Source organism: Opisthorchis viverrini, assembly GCF_000715545.1.
Source record: "Opisthorchis viverrini unplaced genomic scaffold opera_v5_3, whole genome shotgun sequence".
NCBI classification, from domain to species: Eukaryota; Metazoa; Platyhelminthes; class Trematoda; order Opisthorchiida; family Opisthorchiidae; genus Opisthorchis; species Opisthorchis viverrini.
In genome coordinates, this window is record NW_008751659.1 from 2,004,581 (window position 1) to 2,019,673 (window position 15,093).

At 42.7% G+C, this 15,093-nt stretch overlaps 1 protein-coding gene across 1 annotated transcript in view; it reads left to right on the top strand.

The window, feature by feature from the left end:
• The window catches only part of T265_00320 (hypothetical protein), a gene marked incomplete at both ends in the record, with an annotated part of 56,021 nt that overhangs the window by 33,074 nt on the left and 7,854 nt on the right, over positions 1-15,093 (top strand). Inside the window, 6 exons of the mRNA XM_009164065.1 lie at positions 789-1,624; positions 5,073-5,097; positions 6,013-8,191; positions 8,303-9,054; positions 13,314-13,559; positions 14,010-14,192. Coding sequence (XP_009162329.1) covers positions 789-1,624; positions 5,073-5,097; positions 6,013-8,191; positions 8,303-9,054; positions 13,314-13,559; positions 14,010-14,192 — 4,221 coding nt within the window. The remainder of the gene's footprint in view (positions 1-788; positions 1,625-5,072; positions 5,098-6,012; positions 8,192-8,302; positions 9,055-13,313; positions 13,560-14,009; positions 14,193-15,093) is intronic.

Genomic DNA, 15,093 nt, shown 5'->3' on the forward strand with positions numbered 1-15,093 from the left:
AAATGGTGTTTTTTCGTCGCATGGTTGCCACTTATCCAGTGAGAGGGTGGAACCGTTGTCACTCCGACCAGTCCTAGACTGAAAGACATTGTTTATGACCGGAAGATGTGTATACATTACAATTTTGTTTGTTTCAGATAAGTTTATCATTATCGCTTTATTGAGCTCTCAAGATGGGAATAATCTTCTCTTGAAGTTAGGTTGTCAGTATATCTTCCAATGCTTCTCTCCAAACACAGGAAAGCAGCCTTCTCCGGCTACTCTCACACATTATAATGTGGAGTAAAATCTTTCAGGATAAAGGAAGGTCAAGGGCGAGTTTGGCTTAAGTGTCACTATTAGCTTGCAACTATTGGGTACTGTGTCTCTTAACAACTAGCTTTAAGCTGGATTTGAACCGGCATTAGTCAGTCTGACGTCAATGGAATGCCTGTATTTGTTGAATTCTGGTAATATTCACAGATGTTGATCTGCTGTCACCCGTTAAGTTCACAAGCCGCCTGTCTGTCAGACTTTTATTCCACACAATATCTCTATCCAATACGTGGTAGCTACTTGATCGACCACTCACGGGATAGTTAAAGCACTTAATTATTGACCACTCCCACCGTTATCCTCAAGTGGACCAATACGTGTGATAGATCGTTACTTACGTACCGCTTGAACGGATATAAATTCCGTCCCAATCATAGCCTTCTTTGTACCGCTTCTCTGTTCTACGGGTGAAACTTGTCTGAGTTCACTGTTTACTTAATGATTGCTCAGTTTGCCCTGACTATCTCTCACAGTCCCAATTAGACACACAACTCGAACGAGTGCGTGAACTGGAATCCAAGCTGAAAGCATCGCGTGACTACTCAGAAGAACTGGAGACACGTTTACAAACAATGGATTTATTCAAAAAGTCTCACGGCGCGGCTGATATTCAACCAACTACAGATAACACACAGGTGAGCCAAGCGGCTGAAACTCCTAGTACACAGGCACTGTCACAAAACACTTGTATGCCTGTTATTTCTCAGCTTGTTTTACAAACATTTCGCCCCGCTACCTGCCTTGTCTCACTCAACGGAATGGGTGCTTTGGATTTACAGGCCGCGATGCACGACGCTATGACGGGTTCCGGTCATGCAGCCGGGTTACGTGTTCCTCGTGTAGACGACTTGCTTTTGCAAGAAACAATAAGGACATTTCACGCATTACTTGCAGAACGGGACCAAGAAATGGTCCAACTGAAGCGGTACATACGGGCTAATGTAGACACGGATGACTCGTCTTCGCTGGTCTTGCCGGATTTGTGTGAAGCTGCCATCCAAACGGATTTGTATCTGGGTCAGGCGGAACGATTATCCCAAGTGGCAGACACTCTGGTTACAGGAGGGTTTGTACTAACTGCTGAACAGGTATCAGCACTGAAAGAAGAGATCAACCGCTGCTTAGCCGTCATGACACAATGCAAATCGGAAGGCTCATCCAAACAACCTCAGCCCCAAATCGCAGATGTTTTAAGTTTTGGTGATTTGATCAGTGCTGTCGTCCAGATGGGTCAACTCGCAGAAGACGTCCGTCTTCAAATGACTCTCTCACGGTCTTCAGAACAGCAGATCTTAACAACCGACCTAAGGTAAGTTCGTTCAACTGATTTTATTGTCCTTTTGGACCGTTTGTTTGCTTTAAAGTGTTATCTGAAGTGGATTATGTGGTCCGGACGTCCCCATATGCAACACCGGTTTTGTAAGTGCTTTCTATAAGAAACGTACAAACTCACAACTTGTCTCTGTCTTCAAATATAAGGGTTCATAACTATGTTTATCCTATAATATCAATCTACAATTCTTCCTTGTGTTGAACGTGGCGTCTTTCCGCCTGTTTAACCTTGATGGTAGGAAAGAGATTGCTAGTTCAATGGGCATTTTCTTGGTATTTACTGTTCCAACTACAACCGATATGGAATGTCAAGGGCTACTTAGCAGCTACGCACTAACAGGGAATTCAAGTCTATCTGCTTTCGCATAGGTATTTTTACTTAATGTTAACCTCTGGGATATGATATTTTCCGCATACAAGTCCAACCTGCATCCAACGGTTTACAGGTTCTGCCATTGGTGAGTAGCCTTTACCTGTAGAACCGAAATAAATTTTACGTTTGATCTTCGAGCCATCCACTGCTAACCAGAAGGGGTCTTTTTGTCTGATGAATACTTGGGCTACATAACATCTCCTGTATATCGTCATTTGTAATGACTGCCTACCTAATCATTAACAGGTCCCCCTTCGTATGCCACGCCAGTCACTATATAATAAATTTAGCCTAAAAACCTTTCATATGTTTGCCGTTCTGGTTCCGTCTGAAAGTTCTTCATCAACATTTCTTTAGGTCGGTTCATTCATACACAAATTCGCGATAACTGTAGACGATGCGTAGTGTAGCCAGACAGCCTGTCTGATTCAACCTTGCTCAACGGACAAAATAAGGACAATGAGTGTCGGTCCGAGTGCCTTGCACACAAACACCAGACTTTCCGGACAAAACTAATTCAGTCGCATAGACTCCGTATTGGATTTTTCATCACCAAGGGCGTAACCGTTGCCAAACTTTCTGGACTATGTACTACATTCATTTGTGTCAGTTAGAAGTACTTGAGAAAAACTACTGAACGAGACGTCTAAAACGGAATAGATCATTGTTTTTAGTCTATCTAGTGTCAACAATGCTGCGAAAACTCTTCGTAGTATATCCTGGATACTAGTACACAGAACGGAAGTGAATATAGATTTGTGGTCAATTAGTTTAATCGCCAGTAGGTTGAATTAATCCATTAGTATTGGCAGTGGCCACAACCTTAAAAAATTGTTTCACTAAACTAAAACTCTAAACCACGATGTTGTGTCGTGTGATTAATACTTGTATTAACTTTGGTATAATTTTGTAGGCCCCAACTTGGTAAGAAGGTCAGCTGTTGGTCCGGATCTATTGGCTTAGTATGTTATAGCATGGGAGGTATGGTTCAAAGTGGAAGGTAGGAGTTCTTTATTTCGAATCCCCTTGAAAACCGAACGCTTGCTTCCAGTTTAACAATTTGATAATTATTTTGAAAATATTACTTGGACACTAAGTCGGGCCCAAGTTCATCCAGCGCTCCACTGGACACAGTAACAAACTTCGATTGCCAGTCAGCTGTACCTTCGTGTCTTTACTCGAGATCGCCTGCGGAATGAAAAGAACGGGTGACAGAGAAAATCAGAATATATAACTGCCAATATTTTCCTCTTTACTTCCTCAACCACGATGCAAACGATGATTAATTCACATTCAATTTTGGAAATGACTGAAGGAAATCAACACAAAGACTGTATCTGATCACAGCTGAACACCTAAACACAAGCAGGTTATCGCCTGCCTCAAGAGCTTTTGTGCGCATACCTTCCACCATTTTACTTTGTCAGCATAGCGTTACTGAATGTAGGAATATTTTGGTTTGTGCTGTGCAGTAAGAGTTTGAATGATTTTTCCTATAAACCCAGTTTCCCATCACTTCGATTTGCTTCGTAATCGAGGATTCTGGTATTCGGGTATTCTGTCGAGGTGCTCGTGGTTCACTTTCGCAGGCCATCTTCTTAAATGGTCGAACATGAGCGTAACTTCATCTGCAGATGAACTGATTAATCTTATGAAGGGCAGAATCTTTAGTTTCACTGTGTGATGCGCTGCTACAATTGAGTTGATTGGTTGTTGAAAACAGAGGTGTTGCATTTCTAAGCGAGAAAATTCCATTCATTAACTTCACAAACTTGGTTACATGTGAAAGCAAGACAACATTTGTGCACTTTTATTCAGCACGAATGTGTAGCGCAGATATGAAACACCGACGTTCCAAACGGACATGTTGTCTGGATTTCCAACCGCGGAACGCGAAGAAGAAACTAGGATGACTAGCAGCTTTGATTCAGTAGATCTTCGCAAGGTATATGCACAACTGAACTGAACTGGCCTTATTTAAACTGAACCCCTCAAATCGAAAGACAAAGGCAAACGACCTAAAGCGAAATAGCGAAATATATATAAAAGCTGTGCCACTTTTTTCACAGACTGAGACGTTATTCTGTGCTTTGATATGCGTTAACTTGTTTCAAAGTGGTCCCAGTGTCTTCCGCTTATGATTTTGGTCTGTTAGCCGCGTGAATCGAACAATACCGTTGGTTGTGTTTGCCACATTTTCACTTTCGCAGGCCATCTTCTTAAATGGTCGAACATGAGCGTAACTTCATCTGCAGATGAACTGATTAATCTTATGAAGGGCAGAATCTTTAGTTTCACTGTGTGATGCGCTGCTACAATTGAGTTGATTGGTTGTTGAAAACAGAGGTGTTGCATTTCTAAGCGAGAAAATTCCATTCATTAACTTCACAAACTTGGTTACATGTGAAAGCAAGACAACATTTGTGCACTTTTATTCAGCACGAATGTGTAGCGCAGATATGAAACACCGACGTTCCAAACGGACATGTTGTCTGGATTTCCAACCGCGGAACGCGAAGAAGAAACTAGGATGACTAGCAGCTTTGATTCAGTAGATCTTCGCAAGGTATATGCACAAACTGAACTGACTGGCCTTATTTAAACTGAACCCCTCAAATCGAAAGACAAAGGCAAACGACCTAAAGCGAAATAGCGAAATATATATAAAAGCTGTGCCACTTTTTTCACAGACTGAGACGTTATTCTGTGCTTTGATATGCGTTAACTTGTTTCAAAGTGGTCCCAGTGTCTTCCGCTTATGATTTTGGTCTGTTAGCCGCGTGAATCGAACAATACCGTTGGTTGTGTTTGCCACATTTTTGCATAGACCAGCCTGTTTAACTTAACTCTTCAACTGAGCTATGGCTTCTGTTCCTTCTTCATGCTCTTTTCAATTTTTGCCACGGTATGCTTCCATAAGATGTGCCCAATGAACCTCCGTACATAGCGAGTAGTTGAAGCAATTGTGTCACCGGTAATGGTCAATGTTTTCCTTACGTTGCTGATGTCCTTCCTAACAATTTTTATTTTTAATTTTTATTATATCCTACAGGGTCACCCCCATAGGCGAATCTGAGGTAAGTTTACCCACAAATGTTCATCTAAAAAAGACTTGCTTCCACATAAATCCTCCTCGCATGATCTTTATAAGGGTAGATGTCCATTGTTGAACTGGTTGTGTCGGGTAGTGTTTAAGTATTAGATATTGGAGAATTGTGTTCTATTAAGACCGGGCTGACGTATGTGTTACTAAGGTCTTATTCTGTAACTTTGTGAGAAGTGGGAAAGTACATGTGACACAGGTACAGCGGTTATTTTGGTTTAGAAAACAATTCTTTTAAAAGGTGTCTTTATCCAATGAGTGTTCTGCGAAATTCTCGGCCTGAATTTGGGACGCGTATTGTGAATAAGGAATCCGCCAGGGATATCACACCTGAACTATACATGAGACTTGGAAACATCAACTTGTACATTTTGCGTTAATTAAGGTATGGAAGTCTTTCGTATGGCCCTGTTTCCTGCCGTATTCTCCACCATGACAACCGTAATCATACTACCCAGTTGCCCATTCTAATTAGGTGTTCCCAACGTGGTTTCAAAATCCCAGACGGTCTCTTTGGACTGAAGTGATCAAACTTGCCTCTAAATTAAAAGACAGACACTTGGAAATGATCGTTATCACGGTGGCTTCTCGTTACCAAATGGCCACTCGTATATCGACTAGGTTTATAAGCATGCATTACAGATGTGTTTATTAGTACACCTCAACAAGCGGTATGTAGGTACTGGTTACGTGGTACTGAGCATCCTACACCATATGCTAGTATCTAACAATATCCGTCTTCGATGCTTTTCTAAAATCTTGCTTCCATAGCCTCCTGATACCTATTGGTCCTTTAACCCATTCAGTCTGATGTTGCAGTCTATGAACTCTAAGCTCTAATCACTTGTGTTGGTAATATGCTACCCCATCAACATGCACTCTATTTCAGCTGTGTGCAGTAACATCCGTCGACCAAACTGACAAACAACCACTTCTACCTGCTACCGAACGACTCATAGGTGAAGAGGACCATAGTTCACTGGATATCATATCTCATATAATTCGCAAACTAAAAGGGGAGGACAATCAGCAATGCCATGTAAAGATTGAACAACCACCCGTTCAGGTTGGCGATGAACCAAAACTTTCCCGTGTACCCATTCATGAGATCCGTCCAGTAACTCTGACGGTTGAAGAGAGAGCAACCAGTAGAGATCAAGAAACCCCACCGCTTTTTGAGACAAAATTGTGCACAAATAAGGAGCAATCACCCACACATGGTCAATCTCAGCCAGTTGGTCGTCATACTGTTCTGGAGAAAAGTATTTTCCCTATAACCAAGACAACAGCACAGAGTACTGGTGTACTTCGCCGTGCGGAAGAGCCAGACCACGAACATCACTCATCACCTGTCACGAGTCCATCAGATGAAGAGGACGAGTACGAGGCAGGTTTTCAGTTCCACGTGGGCCCTATGCAAAACGTAGCACACCTTGCTAACAAACAAGCGCGTGAACTAATTCGAGATGTGGATTTTATCCAGCAGAGATATCCTCCAAAGCATGAAGACTTGACCGAGGATATCAGTGAAGTAATTAGCTTTTGCGACTGGAAGCCTGTTAGTCGCAAACCACTTCAAGTGGCACAAAGTAACTATCAGACTGGTGATGATGACTCGCCTTCTGAAGCCGGCACTGCTCACAAACTTCAGCCAACGACGCAGCCAAAATCTAGAACGTTTGACTTTGCTTCACTGTTTGGTTTTGGTGCCACTACTACGAAAAAGATGGATGTTGTTGGAGCTGATAGTAGACTCACCGAATTTGCTGGTAAAATATCAGCCCACAAACCCGTACAACTACCCGACATACCTGACTGGACAAGTTTTGGCACTCTCTCCTTCGAACTTGTGTGTACAATTCACCAAGAAGCAATAATATTTGTGCATCTATTTGAATCCAGTTGCTTCTCTTCTCATTGTTCAACTGGCCAACAAAACAAACCTCAACAAAACGACTGCTTTGGCATTTCCGCTACGATTCATAGGCTTAAAATGAATGCAGATGCACTAGCGATGCAAACATTAGAGGAATTGCAGAGGCCTTTAAAAAAGGATTCAACTGACGACAAATTACTGATGACACAAAGTAGCGCTGAATCTTTTCAGGCTTTTTTATTGAACAATATCGATTATTGGCTTAAATATGATCCCCCAACACCCAAGTCTGGTCGCCGTAACACTTTGCTTGAAAAATCTGCGATGGCCAAGCAGAGGTGGCTTGAAACAGCTCTGCTTGGTTTGTCCCTGCTGCGTATATCAAGCATCCCATCGACTACTTTATCTACCGAAGAATGTCTTATTATTCCGATGATAAGTTCTGAAACTCCAGCACAGTTACCCGACGTCAGATCCTCTATGGGTTGCAGATGGAAAGGAAAGCCATATAACACGCTTTCAAGAAGTCTTCTTACTAACCTAGTTTACTCCAGTAAAATAACGACGAACTGGATCATTAGTGCGACCGACCTCTTCTATCTGCCTTCGAAGCATCTTACACTTATTGCCTTACGGCTTTTTCAAGATCAGAATGGTGCCAATGGACCCTGTGAAAATAACAGAAGAGGACTTCCACGTATGCGTACACCGCTCCTGAAGGAAATTCTTTCAGAACGCATTCGATCTAGTTGTCAACTACTTTCTGGCACTCTATATCAACATGTTGCTCACAGCGAAGTTCTCTTCTCGGTTTTGAAAGAACTCTCTCCATCGGATGATTCGCCTGCGTCGTTGAACTCGCGTGGCACGCTTGGTATACTAGCAGCCCAGCTGCGTCTCTGCTTGAGGATAAAAGCAAGACTGTGGGAATGCCTCACGGAATCACTTTTGTCAACCTGTTCCCACACGGTGCTCGACGCTCTGACCTCAGCCCTGAATCCCCAAGTTGCCAACAGTATATGTCGTCTGGCTGGCAACGACAAATACCTTGCTCTGAATACGCTGTTTCGCCTTCTATGTGCGATGCATTTCGAGCCAGCCTGCGTTATCCCGTCTGCAGCCAACACGTCCGACACCTGTTGCCACAGTTATCTATTACCTTCAAGCTTGCAGTTCAAAAGCGCTCTTTCGTGTAAGTACCATACCCTGCGGTCACGTGATACTGTTGCCAGTGTTTTATGTTATTATATTGGTGAACTGGCTCATGGAGTGTGGCTACTCACTGGCGTGTGGCCGGCTACAGTAGACTCCACTATACATACCTGGCCTGCGGACCGGTTGTGGATGACAGCTCTGTTTTACAAGGAGTTTCTGTTGAATTTGCTTTTTGGTTGTCAACAGGATAGGAGCTCTCATCTCCTGCGAATTCAGACAGCGTTAAATGTGTTATCCAACTATAAAAACAAACGGGTGACGGGTGGGACAGTATGGATACCAAGACAGCGTTTCAATTACTCACAAGACACGGAATCTTTTGTTCTCCTGCGCGTCTATCATGCAGCTGTGCTGGAGTTACTCCGGATTCATCCACATCCATCCGAAATGAAAGACCGTCTTTCTAAATCCGCTCGAATCCTCAGTCTGGCGCCTCTTAATTCGGCAAACCGGATCACAGTACGGGGGTTACTACGTTACCTGGAGGAATACAGGAACAAGATGTGCAAATTGCCATGTGTGGTTATTCAACTGGCTCACCTATGGTGTCATACGAGTCAAGATTTGGGAATTGATGATGACTTGGACCACTCTCTTTCAAACACCGACAGGGAACACCACTTTATGGGAAGCATTCTAAAACCGCTTGAGCAACTTTCTACCTTTCGACCGCCTCTGTGTGACCGACGGTTGGCGCTTGTGGAACCGTCAGTCTATTTTGCTGTGCTACCTGAAGCAGAAAAATTCAATTCTTTCGGCGCTCTAACTGAGCGAATTATACAACGTCTACAGCGCCAATTGTCTGGCTCAATTCCGTCCCGGCTGCTCTCAACCAGTAGGGTAACTTTGTTGCCGTGTGTTATTGGTGGTGGTTGGTACACACCAAATGGGGGTTAACGAGGTTGCACTATTGGACTTTACTTTATCAGGTTCACCTCTAGAATTCATTGAGGCTATTTAATTGGAATTTGGGAATTTTTATTTCGACTGTCCTCATTTGACGATGTAAGTGTGGCTTACGTTATCCTGATTTACTTTTTATTCCAGAGTGAAGTGACGAGTGAACTTCTTCCGCAAAATAAGCCCGGGTAACTTCTTCTTTGGTGTTTATTTACATTTTCTACGTGTCTTACAAAGTGGCATCCAAATTTTTGGCAAAAATTTCGGTGATCTTTCCCAACAATTAAGCTAGAGGACCTCAGTTTTCAAATGTGTAAATGAACAGCTTACCTTTCTGGTTTCCTCCTTATTTGATTTTTGACTTGATATAACCTTTAAAACATGACTAGCCCCCTCCGGATCACTAGTAAGATACCCATAACCCTGATCTGCGATCCTGGAGGGAACAACGCCTCAACATGTTCACTTAGGGCTCCGCTTTCCCGATTTCCCCTTCATCAACGAAACATACATGCAGATGACCGATGAATAAGTATGAAGACAATGATGATTGAGTTTAGCGTTCTTGGTGTATGACCGGCCCTTAAGATGCGGCAGTAACGGAAGATCATGTGAAGCCTATTATCCATACCAGGGCTCTCAACCCGTTTGTGTCACCTGACAATCATGACACGTGAGTGACAAAACACCACCTATTTGGATGAAGTTTTCAGGGTCGGCGTGGATCCACAGCGCTAACTAACTTTTATGACAACCATGATAGGAACTATCACAGCTAGTGCCACATCCATTACCTGGCCTCCTGGGTAACCAAACCCCATTTTTTTCCTAGCAGATGTTGTGACGTACGTAGTAGATACTTTCCCACAAAAGCCATCTGTCATTATGCAGGTACTGTTTGATAAATCACACTTAGCTTGTTTGAAACGAATGTAGTGCTGTGGTTAAGGCAATCTGGACCTGAGAGAATCTGGTCGTTTGTGGATGAAATCTCGTGTCATTCAGTGTAACATCTTTGTAGTCGATTGTCCAACCGAGATGGGTTTGTTTATCAGTTAACCGGAATTGTTTACTGAATAACGTATCCTTTGTTGTCTAAGTGGATCCTTTGGAACGTGGCGCTGAGTTCGCGCACTTCGACTATGGATGTTGGTTCTCCGCTCTGGAAAAGTACTCATCAACTACATCAAATTGATAAACTAGACTTTCCTTTTTTTAGCTACCAGAAGTTGCAGCATCATGGAAAATTCGACTCATCTGTCATTTTTTGCTTACCTTGTTTTGAGTTTGTCTGATATAGGTTTTCACTGTTTTTAAAACAAAAATAGAGATAAAAATGCTCAATACAGCTAGCCCATTAAAATGTTTAGTTGGTAAACCTATGAGTTCAGACCGTGTTTTGCAAAATTCCACCCAACGGAGCATGATCCACTAAACCCACCAAGCGGGGGATATGGCTGTAATACGCCACTTAGGCGGTTGTGAACGCCCACAAAAATCCTCCCGGTCACCTTATTCCTTCAAATGTTCTCCCGTCTGTCCAACTCATTAGATTCGTACCCTGGAATTGAGTACAGCGAGTTTCCTTCAAACTAAACTCACCATAAATTGGTTAGGGTCAGCTTGCCACGTGAAGGACTTAGTCGGCAACCTATCCGTATTTTCAGCCACGTGGCAATATCAGCAAAAACATTCTTCACTTTGTTTTTTATTTCTGAATGGTGCGGATCACCTACCTGTCCAATGTCTCGACGCTCTGTTTTTTCCGGCTGTTGAATTGCTTTTTAACTATTCAACTTCCGTTACGCTTTTTTTGTGGCAAATTGGTTTACTCATGCTTTCTCAGTCTGCCTAAATTGTTTGGACTCATCATCAAATGAATCCCTCTGCTACCCTATTCGACAAACATTGACAGTTTAGTGCAATATTTACAACTGTGTAAACGACAGTAGTATCCTCGACACTACTCAAGTATTGGGAACTCTATCATAGTTGTATTTACATCAGTTACGACATTATCCCCACTAATGACGAGTTGTATCTAGTCACGCGTTTGTTAGAAAGCATAGAGAAACTTGTCGCACTAAAGGACGTAAAGTTTACGATCCTCATTCAAACCGTTTATTCATCGGGTTCTCACTAGCAGAACAAGTTCATTTGGAGGATGGAAAGCAGAGTCACCGACTAATATCGTTTACAAAAGCTTAGGCACAACCATCTGGTTATGAAACGAGATGACAATTTGGCATCGCGTGCGAACAAACAATTTGATAATTATGGTTACGCTTCCAGATCACTAGAATTCGCATCCAACGTTTCCTTTTGACTGTTCTTCTGAACATTCCTAGAAATCTTCACGCGTGTTGTCACCTTACAGTTCAAACAAAACCCCCATTCCTATCTAATCTGTGTTGTTGATCTTCGTAGACATTCCTGTGTAACCTACGAATGGCATCTACTCACTACACAGTCTCACGCTAGCACTGAATTCACATTCTCTTAGCCATACAATACCCTGTCCTTCAACCTGAAACCCGTTCTGGTGCCAACTTCAATTCACTTTTCACGTGCATTCGGTTGAACCCTTCCGTAGAATGTTTTTTTCGTGAATGCCCTTTCTTCTTTCCCGGCATTTCAGGTTGCACACCCAGCCCATCGCTATGACAAGTGAATGTGATGGTCGGTTATCGTCTTCTGGTGAGAAATCTTCATGGTCCAATTCGCATTCCAAACTCTATTTGTTTGAACTAGAAGTCGCTTTTCAACGGGCGCTTTGTATCTTGTAGGGCACTTTAGTAAACTGAAGGTATTACGAGCATAATATGTGAGACAACTTAGGAATCAGTTATTAGTTGGTGATTCATCGAGGAGTTTACACGCAAATACCTAATTTACTGTCCAGTTGTGGATGGACCGGCAGCAAATTTTATCCAATGGCGTCTCCACAGTTCTGCTTTTCGACTAGTTCCACAGTAGTCTGCAGCTGGTGGTCCTCACATATGCTACTCAAAATTCAATAGTAGTTGTGTGTCATTCGGACGTTTCAATTGGGCCTATTCTTGTCAAGGGACCGATTATAAGTGACTGCTTGTTCGCATCCAGTTTGACTTTTCTCAACAGGCAGGGTTTTGCAGCATCTATGTCATTTCAACGAAGACTGATGTTGAGTGCTAAATAATGATGCCTAGAGTTTCACTGAATAATGGGTTCTCGTGGCTTCATTGATTATTTTAACATGGGGTATCCTCTTTTACAACTCCCTCTAAAATATCGGTCAACCGTATTTAACAGATCCGGTTTCGCTTCTGCTCGCACACTGCCTGGAAAAATGCACGAGTCCACTAGTTTTGAAAACGCTATACCTTCAAACTAGATGACAAACCGTTAAGCCAAAGCACGCCGTCTACCCAAGGTTCATGATTGCACCGGTTAATATGTCTAAACTTGAGCCAAAATGGGTTTGCTGTTACATATTTGCCAGTTCGGCTCATGTGCAGTAAACACCGAGTTCTAGCCCCGGCAGCCAACGTATTGGTTTACGCAGTATTTAGCCGTCTGCCATCTGTGAATCGGGATATTAAGCCTGTAGACCTACTCGGTTTTTGCCATTTAGCTGCTTACTAATCATCTGCCCTTGGATCTCCTTGATCACCCATTGTATTCGTGATACATTTTCTCATATGTATCTCTTATGGATGCAATATCAAGAGGGACCTATCTACCGCCCTACCAAAAAGGACAGTACCGATTCTTGCTGTTTAGTGTGACTGGTCTTGTTCATAAACAAAGAATCCGTCTTTTATGCGACATTCTTCTATAGAAACGTAAAGACATACTGTAGCAGTAGATTATCCCAACATGACGAGTAAGGTTCAACTTGTAAAAACTACAAAGACAAATGAACATCAAGCCTTGTTTTCTTGATATGATTTCGCTCGCTAAAACTTGCTGAAATTGGCCCAGAATTCGATACCAAATGATAATTGCTCTCGTAGTTTGCAATTGCCTTATATGGTAAATCATGTATTTGTTTCTATTCAGCTAACTTGCGGCCATCTTCTGCCCCAGTTGATTCAGCTGCGCCAAAGCCAAGCATAGAAATTAACACAAAGACGCCAAAACATTACAGCGCTCAGTTGCAGGAGTTGCGGGAGACCAGTGATTTGGAAGTAGCCAAAGCACATCTCAGCGTTTCATAGCGTCGTCGACAAGAGTTGGAACGTCGCGTGCTTGAGGTAACCGACGACCTTGCACGTGCTCGAGCCGAGGCCAGAGCTGCTGAAACCAGTCTATCAGCCGCCAGAAGGACGGAGGCAGCCCTTAGACGGCGGTTACTCGTCGCTATGGATATACAAGGATCAGATGCCGATGGGTCTTCTAACCGTCATTCGCTGGGACCGAACGCTGGTCTTGACACCAGAGAAAACCTGGAACTACAAACAGCTGTAAGCTAAACTAAGTTCGTATATGTCGATATAACACACTTAAAGTTTCTCTGGAATAACGAGGACCAAGTAAGAGACTAATATACTTCTTATGCGTTTTACAGTTCATCCAACGTTCTCGTTTACCAAGGTGGAATAAATTTTCACTTCATCAATGCTGAAAATTACATACATACATATGTATGGCTTGGGAAGTTGAGTGTCCAAACTTTTCCCTGCGCGTCTACAATAATTCGCTCTTTTATTGACATTTTCAGCGACATACGCTTGTCACTCCTGTTGAAACAGAAATATCTGCCTATACCAGGTTTCTAAGCTTTGTTATCGTGCACGTTTCCCAGTCGTCTCTTTCCATCGATTTGCTGCCAAATGCTGTCGCACACCAACAGTAAAAACGGATATGCCCAACCGAAACCATCCCGTCAAATGCGTTTTCTGACAAAATTTCAGTTAATCAAATCTGAAGCCACAAATGCCTCGCTGACTGAAGCGGCCCAATTGGACAGAACTCGTCTACACGATCAAACAATGCGAATCGGGCAGTTAGAAGCGGAGCACCGGGCACTGATGGACCGTTTGTCTATTTTACAAGCAAACGAAGCCAGTGCTCAAAGAGGCATCGTACGATTACAGGTGAGCACCAGAATAAAACTTTTCCAAAGCTAATCTTTCGTATATATTCCTAGGAATACTAACCATCTGGTTAAAAGTCAGGGACTCTTAGTTATATATGTCCACGAAGCCGTGACATCCGAAGTTTCACCGCTTAACTTGGTGCTAATTTAATGCAACCAAGGTTGAGTTGCTGTTCATTTGTATTGTTACTATATGTAAACATGTTTAAAGGTTACCTTGTCTGATATTCCTCCGGGTGAACTTTGTCATCTCAATCTTGTTCACATATGTGTTTGAATAAAGCGAACAAGCTTAGCAGTATTCTGCGTGCTACATGAAACGGTATGAGACCGTGCTCATGGTAATGCGTATGTACTGTCAGGCTTAGCGCCAGATACTGGATGAAGTTAATATAGATCTGTAATTTAGGGTGCCAGATGACAAACAATGTTATGGGTCTGGAACTCTCAACTGTTCCAATATCTTTCGTCAGTCTGCTTTCAGACAATCGGATAGGAGTGCGCATTTTCATTTGGGAGTATCGGCTTCAAGGTTAAATATCAGTCGGCGCTTTCATATCTAATATGCTAGGTAAAACAAAAAACCGAACACGACGACACTTTCGGTAAAAAGCCCTGTCCTATCCCATGAGGTTTATAGCAGGACTTGTGGATAGACATGTGTACTCTTATCCCCACGAGAAAAGGTCCAAAGTAGGAAGGAGAGTTTTAATTTCTCCCGGGGATTGGGTTCCGGGTACTGTTCATGATTGTTGAAAGTTTTGCGATCCTGAGGGAATCATTATTTTAAGCAAGATTTTCAGCATTTCTTGAATTATTTTGTCTCCTGGTGCATAGTGCTTGCTACTAAATGATAACTGTTGTGGCTGGTGATGAAGTGCTAGGTTTTATTATTTGTG